This window comes from Jatropha curcas, chromosome 8 (assembly GCF_041381405.1).
Source record: "Jatropha curcas cultivar XTBG-Jc1 chromosome 8, XTBG_Jcur_1.0, whole genome shotgun sequence".
NCBI lineage: Eukaryota > Viridiplantae > Streptophyta > Magnoliopsida > Malpighiales > Euphorbiaceae > Jatropha > Jatropha curcas.
Window position 1 is genome coordinate 528,085 of NC_143158.1, and position 12,134 is coordinate 540,218.

Below are 12,134 nucleotides of genomic sequence, written 5' to 3' on the forward strand. Positions count from 1 at the left end.
TATATATGAGAAATAAAAAAAAAGGGGGGTAAAATACTACTTAGTCCTTCGTATTATGTTTGGATTGGATTTAAATTTATATATGACAAATAAAAAAAAGGGTAAAATACTACTTAGTCCTTCGTATTATGTTTGGATTGATGGAAAATATGAGAGGAAAAAAATTTGAGAAGGAAAATGGTATCAACTTCTTTGGGCAAAAAAAAATATGAAAGGAAGAAAAATACAAAGAGAAAATAAATTACGAAACCATGTGTTATTTTCCCTCCAATTTAGATAGAAAGTTGAAAGAAAATGATTAAAATTATAATTTTACCTCTATGAATTGGGTTTTTTTTTTTTTTTTGGAAAAATAAGTATTTATAAAATTTCTTTTTTATTTTCCTCTAAAATATCAAGTGGAAAATTTTTAATATTTTCCTAAATTGCAATCAAGCACATCATTTCATTTGGTAATAATTATAACTTCATCTTTATTGTTTAATAAATGTATTGATTAATTTCTTAATAAATAAATAAATATACCGATTGATCTTTAAAATTTAATCTCATTAAAATGTGTAGTCTTTTTGTAAAAAGTATTTTTATTTTATTTTCCACCGAGTATTTTTGAATACGAGACTAATCAATTTATATATATATATATATATAAAGCAAACATTTTTTTTCCTCAAAAATTGATATGTTACATGTCTAGTTAGCATTTTAATTTTACATGTGGCATATTCTTCCAATCAGACTTCCACTTGGCATGATTTAATTTAATTATTTAACATATTAATGTATTGATTTGGTTTTTGATTTATTTTGAATTAATGTTTTTGATTTGATTATTCAATGTATTAATGTATTGGTTTGGTTTTGATTTATTTTGAATTAGTACTTTTGGTTTGATTTGATTTGGTTATTTAATGTATTATTAACTTTAAGTAATTATTATTAATTATTAATTTTTAAAAAATGATAAAGTTCAATAACAATGAATTATTCAATTAATGTGCTTTGTGACAAATGTTTAATCTCAAATTTGTGAAGTAACAAAGGTTCCTCCAACAGTCGTAATGTATTTTTAAAGTTTTCATTTTTTTTTATAAATAGTGTAGTAATGCACTTTTTTTTTAAAAAAAAAAAAATTTAAATTGTTTACCTTCAAAAAACATTTTAGCTTTTTTAGAAATACTATATATATAAATTGTATCACTGTATTCTTCTATATTATTGGCAAACGTGTATTGGTCCATATTTTTAAATATATTATTTTTTTATAAAAAAAATTTAAAATTTTCTACATTTCAACTATTTCCATTAATGGGGTTAGTAACTCTTACTCAAATTTTTATCTTTGTCTCATTTTTTTGTTTTTAAACGTAATTGATTAATATAACGCTAGAAAATTAATAGCGTGTTAAGTAACTGAAACAATCCGTAATTTTATTTTCAAAACTTTAGAATTTTATTAAATCAAAAATCTGAATTTTTGACGGTATGGGCCGTAAACAGTGAACAATTCTAATTTGAGCCCAAAAGTTTCACGAGTTGGGCCCAAGCCCAAATAAAATGTCGAAAAGAAATTTTGAATCGTAAACAGTTAAAATTTTTGAGAAATAATACGAAACCCCGAAATTTAACCTATTATGAATATATATAAATTAATTATCCTAAAAATCAAATATTGTTACTCTTAATATGTTTATTATTATTATCGAGTAAATAGAGAAAATATTATGGAACCGAACTAAACGGTTAAAATAAATTGAACCAGGCCTGAAAATCAGTTTAATTTGTCGAGGACCACACGAATAATCCAAAAACCGAGTGAAAAACTTGAAAATCAAGAAAATCAAACAAAATGAGACCAAATCACTAAAACAGACCAAACCGGTTTGAATCAAACCGGAATGGCCTAGAATTTACTAGAAACCGCCTTTCTTCTTTCTTTTTTTTTTTTCTTTCTCTTCTTCTTCTTCGGCGCGACCTCGCTGCCTCTCCTCTCTCGTTTTTTTTCCGACCACCAGAACCAGCGCCTCCTCGCCGCGCATCCTTGCCACGCCGCCGCCTCACCGCAGCACCGGCCTCTCTTCCTCTCTTTCTCTTTTCGTTTATGGCTAACGCAACAACCGCAGGAGACTCGATCGGGAAATCGCGTCGCAACTCACTCCTCGATCTTTCGGCGACTGCAGCTCTCTTCGGTCGACTCCAGCTTCGTCTCGTCGACAGCAAAGTTCCTATACCTCGCTCTCTTCCCTTTTCGGCTAGCGCAGCAAGCTAGTAGATGCTCGATCATGGCTTGCGATCGCCGCTGATCCTCCATTGTTGTCTCCTCCAGTCAAGCTGTCGCTGGCAGCAGTGGGTTTTGACTTTGAAGTTCACTTCCGGTCACTTTAATCGGAAAATCTCAGTCTTTCAGTGCGTTTTTCAGCTGGGTAAGTCGAATTTCACCCTTCTTTAATACATTTAGTGAATTCTTTGAGCAAGGGTCTAGAATTTCATGCATAAATCAAGTTGGATAGAGTTTAAATCCCTAAATTAACTATTATGTCAGTGTAAATAATTAGAAGCTTTGATTTTACTATTTTAGGTTGATTTATAAACTGAATTCCCATATAGAAATGGTTAGGTTATTTCTTCTATTATAAATTATCATGAAAAGTCGAGCATTCGTTTGATTGATAGTAGCCAGTTAGCCATGCTTGATTTTCTTTATCATTTCAATTGAACTATAAGCTGAAATGGCGAAAGAATTGAGAAACTTGAAATGGCAGAATGCCATTTTAACTAATTAGCTTGAACAATTATTGCGGTATAATGCAAACGAAGTTATAAATTAAGTTCTTGGTGGGAAATGGGTTAAGCAGCATATGATGTATGAGTTTAATCAATAGCTCAAGGTTTCTTTGATATAATGGCAGTATCTAGTTAGAGAAAATCATGGATTTTTGCTTGAACCAAGTCTATATTGTTGGAATAAATGTGCTCTTCATAACTTGTTGTGGATGTAGAGGTTCTAATGACTAGATTTGATGAGAATGGAGAAACTTTTGGTAGTGGCAGCAGCTATTTTCAATCATTTATATAGATTATTGCTTGATATGGAATATTTGAAGTAGTAGATCTAATTCTTGTTAAGAATTAGTCAGTTGGTATTTGTTTTGGTTGTAAATTGGATTTCTTAGTAGAGGTATTCGTTAAATTTTAGTTTAATTGAAGCATTTGTTCTTAGTAGCTAATTTAAATTTAATAAAGGTATAAATATGTGGTTGTTATCTTTAAGCAAGAATGAAGAAATGAAAGCTTGATAAAGAGTACTATATTAGTTAGACACTACGAAACTATCAAATGAAAGTAATTGAAATTAACTTAATGATATAAGTTTTATTCGATTATATATGTATTAAAGCTTTCATTTGTTTGGTAACTAGTTATAATTATATGAAGTAAAGAATGATTGCTATTATCATTGGAACATGATTGTTGTAAATTAATGGTTGAGTGTTGATATTGTTGTTTTGGAAGGAGGATGGGATTTTAAATTGATTGATTGATTGCCCGACGGATGGGCTGTGTGCATTGATTGATAAATATATATAATATTGTGATATTTGAGCAGGTAGATAGTCCAATTTTTAGGGGAGGTGCTGCCGAAATTTCGATAGAACTTAGACTAGTTTTAATTAACAATATAATTAATAAGTTTATTTAGATTAATTCCATAACTTAATACATAGTAAATAAAGTGCTCTAATTATTTTACTATCATCATTATTTATTTAATTATTCAATTACTTATTTATTTTCATTATTATTGTATATTATTATTATTATTTATTCTATCATTGTTGTTTATTGTTAATATTATTTATTTATTTGCATTTGAGTATGAATGTCTAATTGTGTATTGCATTACGATGTTCAACTGATCAATATGTTTGCATCTAATTGCAATGTTTGATTAATTGTGTTGTGATAATGCTATGCTTTGTTTGTGTGGAGTTGGGATGAAGTGGGTCACCATGGGTTTGTGAGGACGGTTGGACCGTCAGCCGGGTAAATGGGAGATCGGCGCCCCCGTGTGTACCTACCGTTGTGATTTGTATGATATGGAAAACCACAGGTTGGCTTCTTTATTGGGCGCACCTGATAATCTAGATTTGATCGCAGCCCGCAGGGTGGCCTCCTGTTGTGAGCGCCTGATGATCTAGATTTGATGGAGACGACCGGGTTGCCTCCTGTTGGTATGGAAAAGAAAAGAGAGAATGGAAAAACAATGAGAGGGCTGGTCAAGTGAGGATTAGACCGGTCGGCCAGTATGGGGGATCGGCTCCCTGGTGCACACGTTATGAGAGGATGGGCCATGTGGGAGGACGGCTCATCGGGGTTTTCGGTGACGCCACAGACCAATTTCCACGTGATGTGATTATATGAAGATGTTAATGATTGTGAGTGCTGGTGATGTGCCATTTGTGTGACTGGCTGCGTGAGCATACAACTAGTCGGATGACTAGATTGATATGTTTACACATTTGTATGACTGCGTGTGTTGTGCAATAATTATTACTCCTTAGAAAACTCACATGTGTTGTTTAATTTTTCAGGAAGTAAGTTTTTCTTAAATCCGATTTAGGCTATGTTCCTTCGGCGCAGGGCAATAGAGGAATTTTTCCTAGTTCCACAAATTTTTTTACTATGTAGTTATGTGTATACAAAGCTATGTATACCAAAGAGTTAGTGACTCCGCAGTTGTAGAATTTACATATATTTAGTCGTGTATTAACATAGATGAAGTAATTCTATGAGCCCATATTAGAAATGTAATGTATTGTAAATTGGGCCCGAACTATGGAATGTTGTAGAAGATAAACTTGGGCTGAGAAATAATAAAATATTGAGGTTTATTTTTCATAATCATATGGGCTGAATGTTGAAATTTATACCAAGATAATAGATTCTAGTGTTTAGGCTTACTACGGGCCTCGGGGGCCTTAAGCTTACCTGGGCCCTAGTGCCGATCCGGCCCATGGAATCGGGTCGTGACAGTAACAATTAATGATATAAATAAATTATATAACCTTTAATGATATAAATAAATTATATAATTTATAAATTTTAATGATATGGCAGTTATTATTTTATATTAAAAAAATAAATTTTTGTTATTAAATTAAATTATGTTAAATATAATTGATTAATTATAGGATTAATAACATGATAAGTTGAAGATTTATAAAATTTTTAGTAATTTAAAATAAATTATTTATTTATATATTTTAATGAAATAGTTTAGTTAATTATTTTTTACATTAATTTAAAATAAATCAAATTAATGAACTTTACCACCTTTCATTTTACTTTTTTTAATTTATCTCTATAAATTTCAATATTTTTAATCTATATTATTAAACACATGTCTGTCTATTAATTTTTACTTTAGTAATCAAAAATCATACTATATTTTTTTTTACTATTGATATATCTTTATAATATTTTTTAATAGCATAATAAAAGAAATTTCATTCAAAAATTTATAAATTATATATATTTTTTATCAATTTTTACTTTATTTTCCTTTTTTTTTAACCGTGCTATCCGCGGGGATATTGCTAGTTTATTTATATATATGAGAGTATGGAACTGATTTTGTTAAAAGGTTACTTTAAATGTTAAGTAACTTATGATTAACTATTTAGTTGTTCACATTTAATATAATATTAATATTTAACCCCTCACATTTTATTAGATTATTTTTTAATCCCTTATTTAATGCAAAAGTTACACTTTTGGGATAGATGATTGAATAGTTTATAGAACTATTGACAACTAATCACATTTACTGTATTTATCAAAACATAATTAGGATAAAATTGTAATTACAGTTAAATACAAGGGACATCCTAAAATAAATAGCTGGTGAAACGCAGCGTTCTACTCCGATGGTCCCTCTCAAATGTTTTTTCTTTTTTCAGGATCAAATCAAATGCTTTATTTCTTGGCTAATTAATTTTTTTTGACTTTATGAAAACCTCAAATAATACCCTAATTTAAATATTATTTATTTATTTAATCTTATAAAATTACATATTTTAATATGAATGTTATAAAAATTTTTATAATAATCAATTAATATAAAATATAAAATTATAAAAAATATTCATTAAACACAACTTATCATAAATCAACATATATAATCTCTTAAAATAAAATATAACTTTAACTATTATAAATTATAATTTTTTGATCGACTTGGTGCATGAAACTGTGTAGGCAAGTCTTATCCATTGCAGAAACGTAAGTACATTATATTGAACAATCATCTAAACTTGTTTATTATCGTTTCTGTCACTTACAGGAAGGAGACTTTTCCATTTAGAATCATCAGTTACTAACCTTTGAAGGAGAAGATAAGGCAGCAAGATAAACAAACAATCAAACACAATCACAACCATTTTTTTAAGAATTTCCCCATTAACTAAAGAAAAAGAACACTATTACAGAAAAAAAGCTCGTATATCTGTGATGCCTGTAGCAGAAATTTACACAAACTGATTTATTTTTCTCCTGTTAGCAAAGCAAATGTGATAACCGTGGCTCGATCGCGCTCATGCTGCAAGAAGCTTCTGAATGTCCTTCTGCAACAAGAATGAGGAGAATTAGATTCAGCGGATTAATAAAATCTTCAAGAAAATTTATTCTTTGAAGCTACTGCTTGCTTAGAAGGATAAAGACACTGGTCTTTCCAAAATACATATGGTAGAGCTTACATTTTCTTTTACTCTTCAAACTGTTTCTAAACATCGACAATGGACTGACCAGAAAATCCTTAGTTTTTCTAAAAAACGCAAAAATTCTTTTAAACTTGTAGTATGGACCCATCTTTGTTGTACATCATGAAAAGTAAATTGTGAAGACAAGATTTTTCATGCATTGATTTGGAATGGTTTCTGAAAAAAGACATGACCACCTTCTATAGTTCATTACAATTCTTAATGATTCAAGGATGTCGAAGTAATTTAAATGAACAAAGAAATATACCTCGATTTGGAAAGGTGATGTTGTTGGTGGATACCTCTCCACAACCTTACCATTCTTGTCCACTAAGAACTTCTCAAAATTCCACTTGATCAGGTCACCTAAAAATCCTCCAGCACTTGACTTCAGGAATTGGTAAACTGGAGCTGTATTTGGTCCATTCACATCCACCTGTCGTGCAAGATCACAGGAACCTGACTTATTTTTCCCTCTCTAAAATACATCTTCCGCCAAGGAAAAGGGAACATGCTGCATACCTTATCAAATATTGGGAATTCTGCTTTGTACCTGGTACAAGCAAATTGTTTGATCTCAGGATTTGACCCAGGTTCTTGTCCTCCAAATTGATTGCAAGGGAATGCTAGAATTTCAAATCCTGAGATGCAAATCATACGAACAATAAGGAAAAGAATATTCTTTTGTGAAGCTTCAAAATGTTCAAAATAGGTTCATGAATGTCGATAGCTTTACTAAGCTCCCCAGGATAACTGAACTATATTTATATCAAGTGCATTAATTGTTTCCAAATATCATAATGATGATTATTGCATTATCTAGAAAAGGCTAGATAGCATAGGAACTCATCAGATTTCTCGAGCGCAAATTTCCAATCCCAAACCTTATCAATGGAAAACAAGTCAATCACAGTGCCTTTCAAGGGCAAATAAGAAGATTTCATATAAAAAGAGACTTAGATTGATAATAGTCCACTTGTTATAATAAAATCATATAGCAAGGAACAAAAAGACCTCTGATGTATGAAATACATACAAAGAATTCAGATACTTTGTTTGAACACTTAGCTTACCTTGAGTCTTGTACTTCTCATATATGTGTGAGAGCTCTGTGTAATTTGATGCCGTCAAACCACTGCCAAGCAGAAGAAAACTTTAAATGAGACCTCAAGTGCCCCAAAAACTTTATAAGAGTAATAAATTACTCCAGTAGAAGTATAGATTTCACATATGAACATGGCACAAACTAGGCTCATGAAGTGGTGGCTACAAAATAGAGAACAAAGTCTCTCTCTTTCTCTCTCTCTCTCTCTCTCTAACACACATGCGCACATAGCAGAACAAGCTCCAAGGAAAAAAAAAATACCATTTTGAAGCAACATTGACAATCAATAGAACTTTCCCCTTAAATTTGCTGAGAGGAACGCCGTTCCCATCAATGTCCTGAATTGAGTAAGTGGAAAAGTTAATCTCCATAAAACATTTTAGAAATTTAATATAAGCAACCTGACAGTGACCATTCTGCTAGCGGAAAGAAAAAAGGTGAATAGAGAAGAAACAATAATAAGCAACTTCTAAATCGTACATATTTTGTACCAGTTGAAGCCTAATACCTGCAATCAATCCATTACTAAGCTGCAAAAATTGATCTTTCAATCTTTAACCCAGCTTAGCACAGTAAAAAATTTCCTCAATTAAGAAAATTTCAAACGATACCCAACTTTTAGAACTTTTTTTTTTAAAAAAAAATCTCAATTAAAAAATACCTTGACAGTGTAGTCGTGTATGGTTTTCTCAGTGGCCGCTCTTGCATAAACAGCAAAAGAATGAGTTTTTGAGAGAAACCCAGGAAAATTTGGCAATTGCAAAGAGAAACCATGTTGCAGAAAAGCCGATTTAGAGGGACCAAACGAGGTCTTCATGGATGGAATGCAAAAAGCCATTGCAGGCGAGAAAGAACAAGACTTTGGGTTTATTTGGAATTGCTTTAGACTCTGAAAAGGAACAGAAGCCATGTCGATTTTGTTTACTGAAACTCTCCACTGGATTTGGGGAAATGAGGATTGCTTTATAGCATATGAGTAAGAAAAAACTGGAACTTTCAATTACATATATGTGGTGGACTGGACGGTAATGTTCCACCTGTTTTTTCTTCGGTCTTAAAAATTAAAATAATTTTAGTTTCAATAATTTAATTACTTTAATTTAATTTAATTTGCACGGGACGTCACTGTCGCTCCGTTTAGTTTCAATCGCTTGTTGTCCGTAGAGCAACTGCCGTTTGAATGACGGTCGTTTAGAACCATTTAGTCCCAGGCCCATCATCGTTTCCCTTTTAGTCGTTTCGCACAAGAGTGACTTGTATGTTCTTTCAAACTCTCTCTCTCTCTCTCTCTACTTATTCGCTCGCAGCTGGAAGATATGCAAGCATATCAAACGGTGTTGATATGGCCATGATACCATCAGATATTTCTTCTTCGGCTTCGATTCAGCCTCCTCCTCCCCCAAAGCTCAAGGTCTGCACGCTAAAAAATTATGCTTGCATACGTACATTGAGAAAATTATAGCTTTCTGTGTATAACTTTCTAACGAAAGATTTTGTGTGTGAAATTTTATGCTTATTGATGTGGGTGTCCTAATTCTTGGCTGGGCACTCAAAGTATGTGTACCTGCTGTAAATATGGACATAAAGCCATCTGTGGGAAAAAAGTGAGCTTGTAATGAGTTTTGATTCTCATAAAGAACCCACATTACATGACTTCCCTATCAGGATTCAGGAATAGCCAATTTTCTTATTTTACTTTCTTGAATTTTAATTGTTCCAAGTGATTTTCTTGAATAGACTGGGGAATTGCTGTTTGAAGAGCGCGAATGTTTTCCTTATATATTGCAAAGAGAGATCGAGCAATTTCGAGCGAGTAAATTGTTCCCAAATCAATCCGAGTCAAGTTTATATAACTAAGCTCCCAATTCGCAAGGGCTCGACTCATTATCAATCAATAGGTAATATCTCTTTTTTTTATTTTTAAAATTCGTAGTTTTGACAAGAAAGTGATTGTGTTGATATTATTTGTCATTTTTCCAAATTTTTTTATTTCTTAAGCGTGTATATCTCTGGAGAGCCTAATCTTTCATTGAAAAATTTTAAAAATGAAAGGATCTCAGGCATCCAGTTGTTACATCAGATTTTGAATTGGCATGTATGAAAACTGAAATTTTTGCCATAGGGTCCCAAATTTTCTGTATGGATGATGCCTTCTTTTGTCCTTAAGCTTTGATTTACAATCACCTTATCCTTAAAATGGACCTTCTTTGCTGACCATCTTTTGCTAGTAAGCTATCCATTTCTACTGTAGGACCTAATGCATTGCTGTTGTATTAAAACAGAGATGTAAGGAGGAGATGACAAAAAGTGGAAGGTAAAAGAGGGAGAGAAGGAGTTGAATTTGAAAAGCAGTGAAATGCCACTGTTAGTCTGTAACTGCTTCATGCCCTCTTTGGAAGTACGAAGATGGAATGAGATTATCAAGAAGCACATGCTTGTGGGAAATGCAGAACAAGCTGTTCTAACTTATGTGAATATGCAAGTACATGGTTTTCGTGCTGATAACTATACCTTTCCTATTTTACTCAAAGCAGCTGGGAAGAATTGTGCCTCTCGCATCGGGTTTGCGTTTCATGGCCAGACAATCAAAACTGGTTTCTACAGACATATATTTGTCCAAACTGCTTTGATAAACATGTATGGGACTCTTCACTGCACTGCTGATGCTTGTAAAATGTTTGAGAATATGCCTGTGAAAGATTTGGTTGCTTGGAACTCCATGTTAGATGCATATGCTTCTAATGGTGAGATGGAAGATGCTATATCTTTGTTCCACATGATGCCTTTAAAGGACCTCTCATCTTTCAATATCTTGATTTCTGGATACTCAAGCTGTGGGGAAGTATTGGCTGCTAGGAGCATATTTGATAAAATGGCAATAAAAGATATTGTCTCTTGGAACTCAATATTATCAGCATGCACTCGAGCTGGAGATATGGAGAAAGCTTTTGCGTTGTTCCAGGAAATGCCAATGAAAAATACCATCTCATGGAACACAATGCTTGCAGGATGTTTACAAAGAGGACAGTTCAGTGAGGCTGTTGACTTGTTTGATGAAATGAAGACCACAAATTGCTTACCAGATTATCTTACAGCCACTAGTGTCTTATCCGCATGTGCGCATTTGGGATCACTGGAAACCGGAATTAAAATCCATGTATATGCCATTTATAGTGGGCTTGCTTCAAGTCCCCATGTGACAACTGCTTTGATGGATATGTATGCAAAGTGTGGAAGCATAGAACAAGCTTTACAGATATTCTTTAAGGCCCAAGTTAAGGATATTTACTGTTGGAATGCTATAATTTCTGGGCTTGCACTTCATGGCCATGGCTATGCTGCTCTCAAACTTTTTGGCTACATGAAAAAGAAACATGAAAGGCCTGATGATATTACCTTCATTGGCCTACTAAATGCCTGTAGCCATTCAGGTTTGGTTGAAGAGGGCTGCCGGTTATTTGATTCCATGCTGAACTTTGGAATATCTCCAAAGTTAGAGCACTATGGATGTCTGGTTGATCTTCTGGGTAGGGCTGGGCATCTAGATTGTGCATTTCATGTAATTGAAGCTATGCCATTTGAACCTGGAGAATCCATCCTTGGTGCTTTGCTTAGTTCCTGTATAATTCATCAGGATCTTGAGACTGGTGAGAGAGTAATAAAGCTGGTTTCTTCTACAGCTCCATATATTAGTGATGGAGAGTTAATGATGTTTGCCAACTTATATGCATCATGTGGCTACTGGGAAGAAGCAAACAGATGGAGAGAGATGATGAATAATACAGGCATTGTTAAAACCGCTGGATTTAGTGAAATTGAATTGAATGGAAGGTTTCACAAGTTTTTAGCTGGGAAATGAGCACAAATTGTGGTACTGATCCATTTCCACTGTAACTTGTCTCAATTTAATTGCAAGTGAACCAGTTATTTGATTTGGGTTTCATCTTCTTCAGCAAGGGAAAGAAACTGACAGTAACATTAAACCTTCCAAAAGAAAGGATGGCTCTAAGCCTATAATATGAAATTATGAATAAATGATTCCAGGTTCATGCCTAAGGCCAAGTTGCCATTTTTTGATGGGACAAATGCTACCCAATGTCTGGCCAGTGAATTGGATGTAAAAGCTCTGTCCTAATCGTAGTACTAACTCATCACCTGTTACTGTCAGGTATTCATTCCCTTGACAAATATCTTACTTGAGCTTGCAAAAATCCTCCCACAGATTTGAAATATATTACTCTAAAATTGCAGTGACAAGACAGAGAGGTAAG

General features: G+C 32.9%; 2 protein-coding genes and 1 non-coding gene across 3 annotated transcripts; 2 read left to right on the top strand and 1 right to left on the bottom strand.

The window, feature by feature from the left end:
- Positions 1-6,593: 6,593 nt before the first annotated feature.
- GPX7 (glutathione peroxidase 7) lies at positions 6,594-8,773 on the bottom strand. The gene is given in 6 exon segments (NM_001306024.1): positions 6,594-6,623; positions 7,027-7,194; positions 7,281-7,399; positions 7,832-7,893; positions 8,125-8,201; positions 8,525-8,773. Coding segments are annotated over 6 exon segments (705 nt in total).
- A 301-nt stretch (positions 8,774-9,074) lies between these two features.
- Positions 9,075-11,795, top strand: LOC149493955 (pentatricopeptide repeat-containing protein At3g29230-like). The gene is made up of 3 exons (XM_089725232.1): positions 9,075-9,274; positions 9,601-9,761; positions 10,146-11,795. The coding sequence occupies exon 3, from the start codon at positions 10,220-10,222 to the stop codon at positions 11,720-11,722; it is 1,503 nt and encodes a 500-aa protein (XP_089581358.1). The 5' UTR covers positions 9,075-9,274; positions 9,601-9,761; positions 10,146-10,219; the 3' UTR covers positions 11,723-11,795.
- LOC149493956 (small nucleolar RNA snoR103) lies at positions 9,413-9,516 on the top strand. Its single transcript, XR_016322346.1, has one exon. It is a non-coding gene; the product is annotated as a small nucleolar RNA snoR103 (small nucleolar RNA).
- Positions 11,796-12,134: the final 339 nt, after the last annotated feature.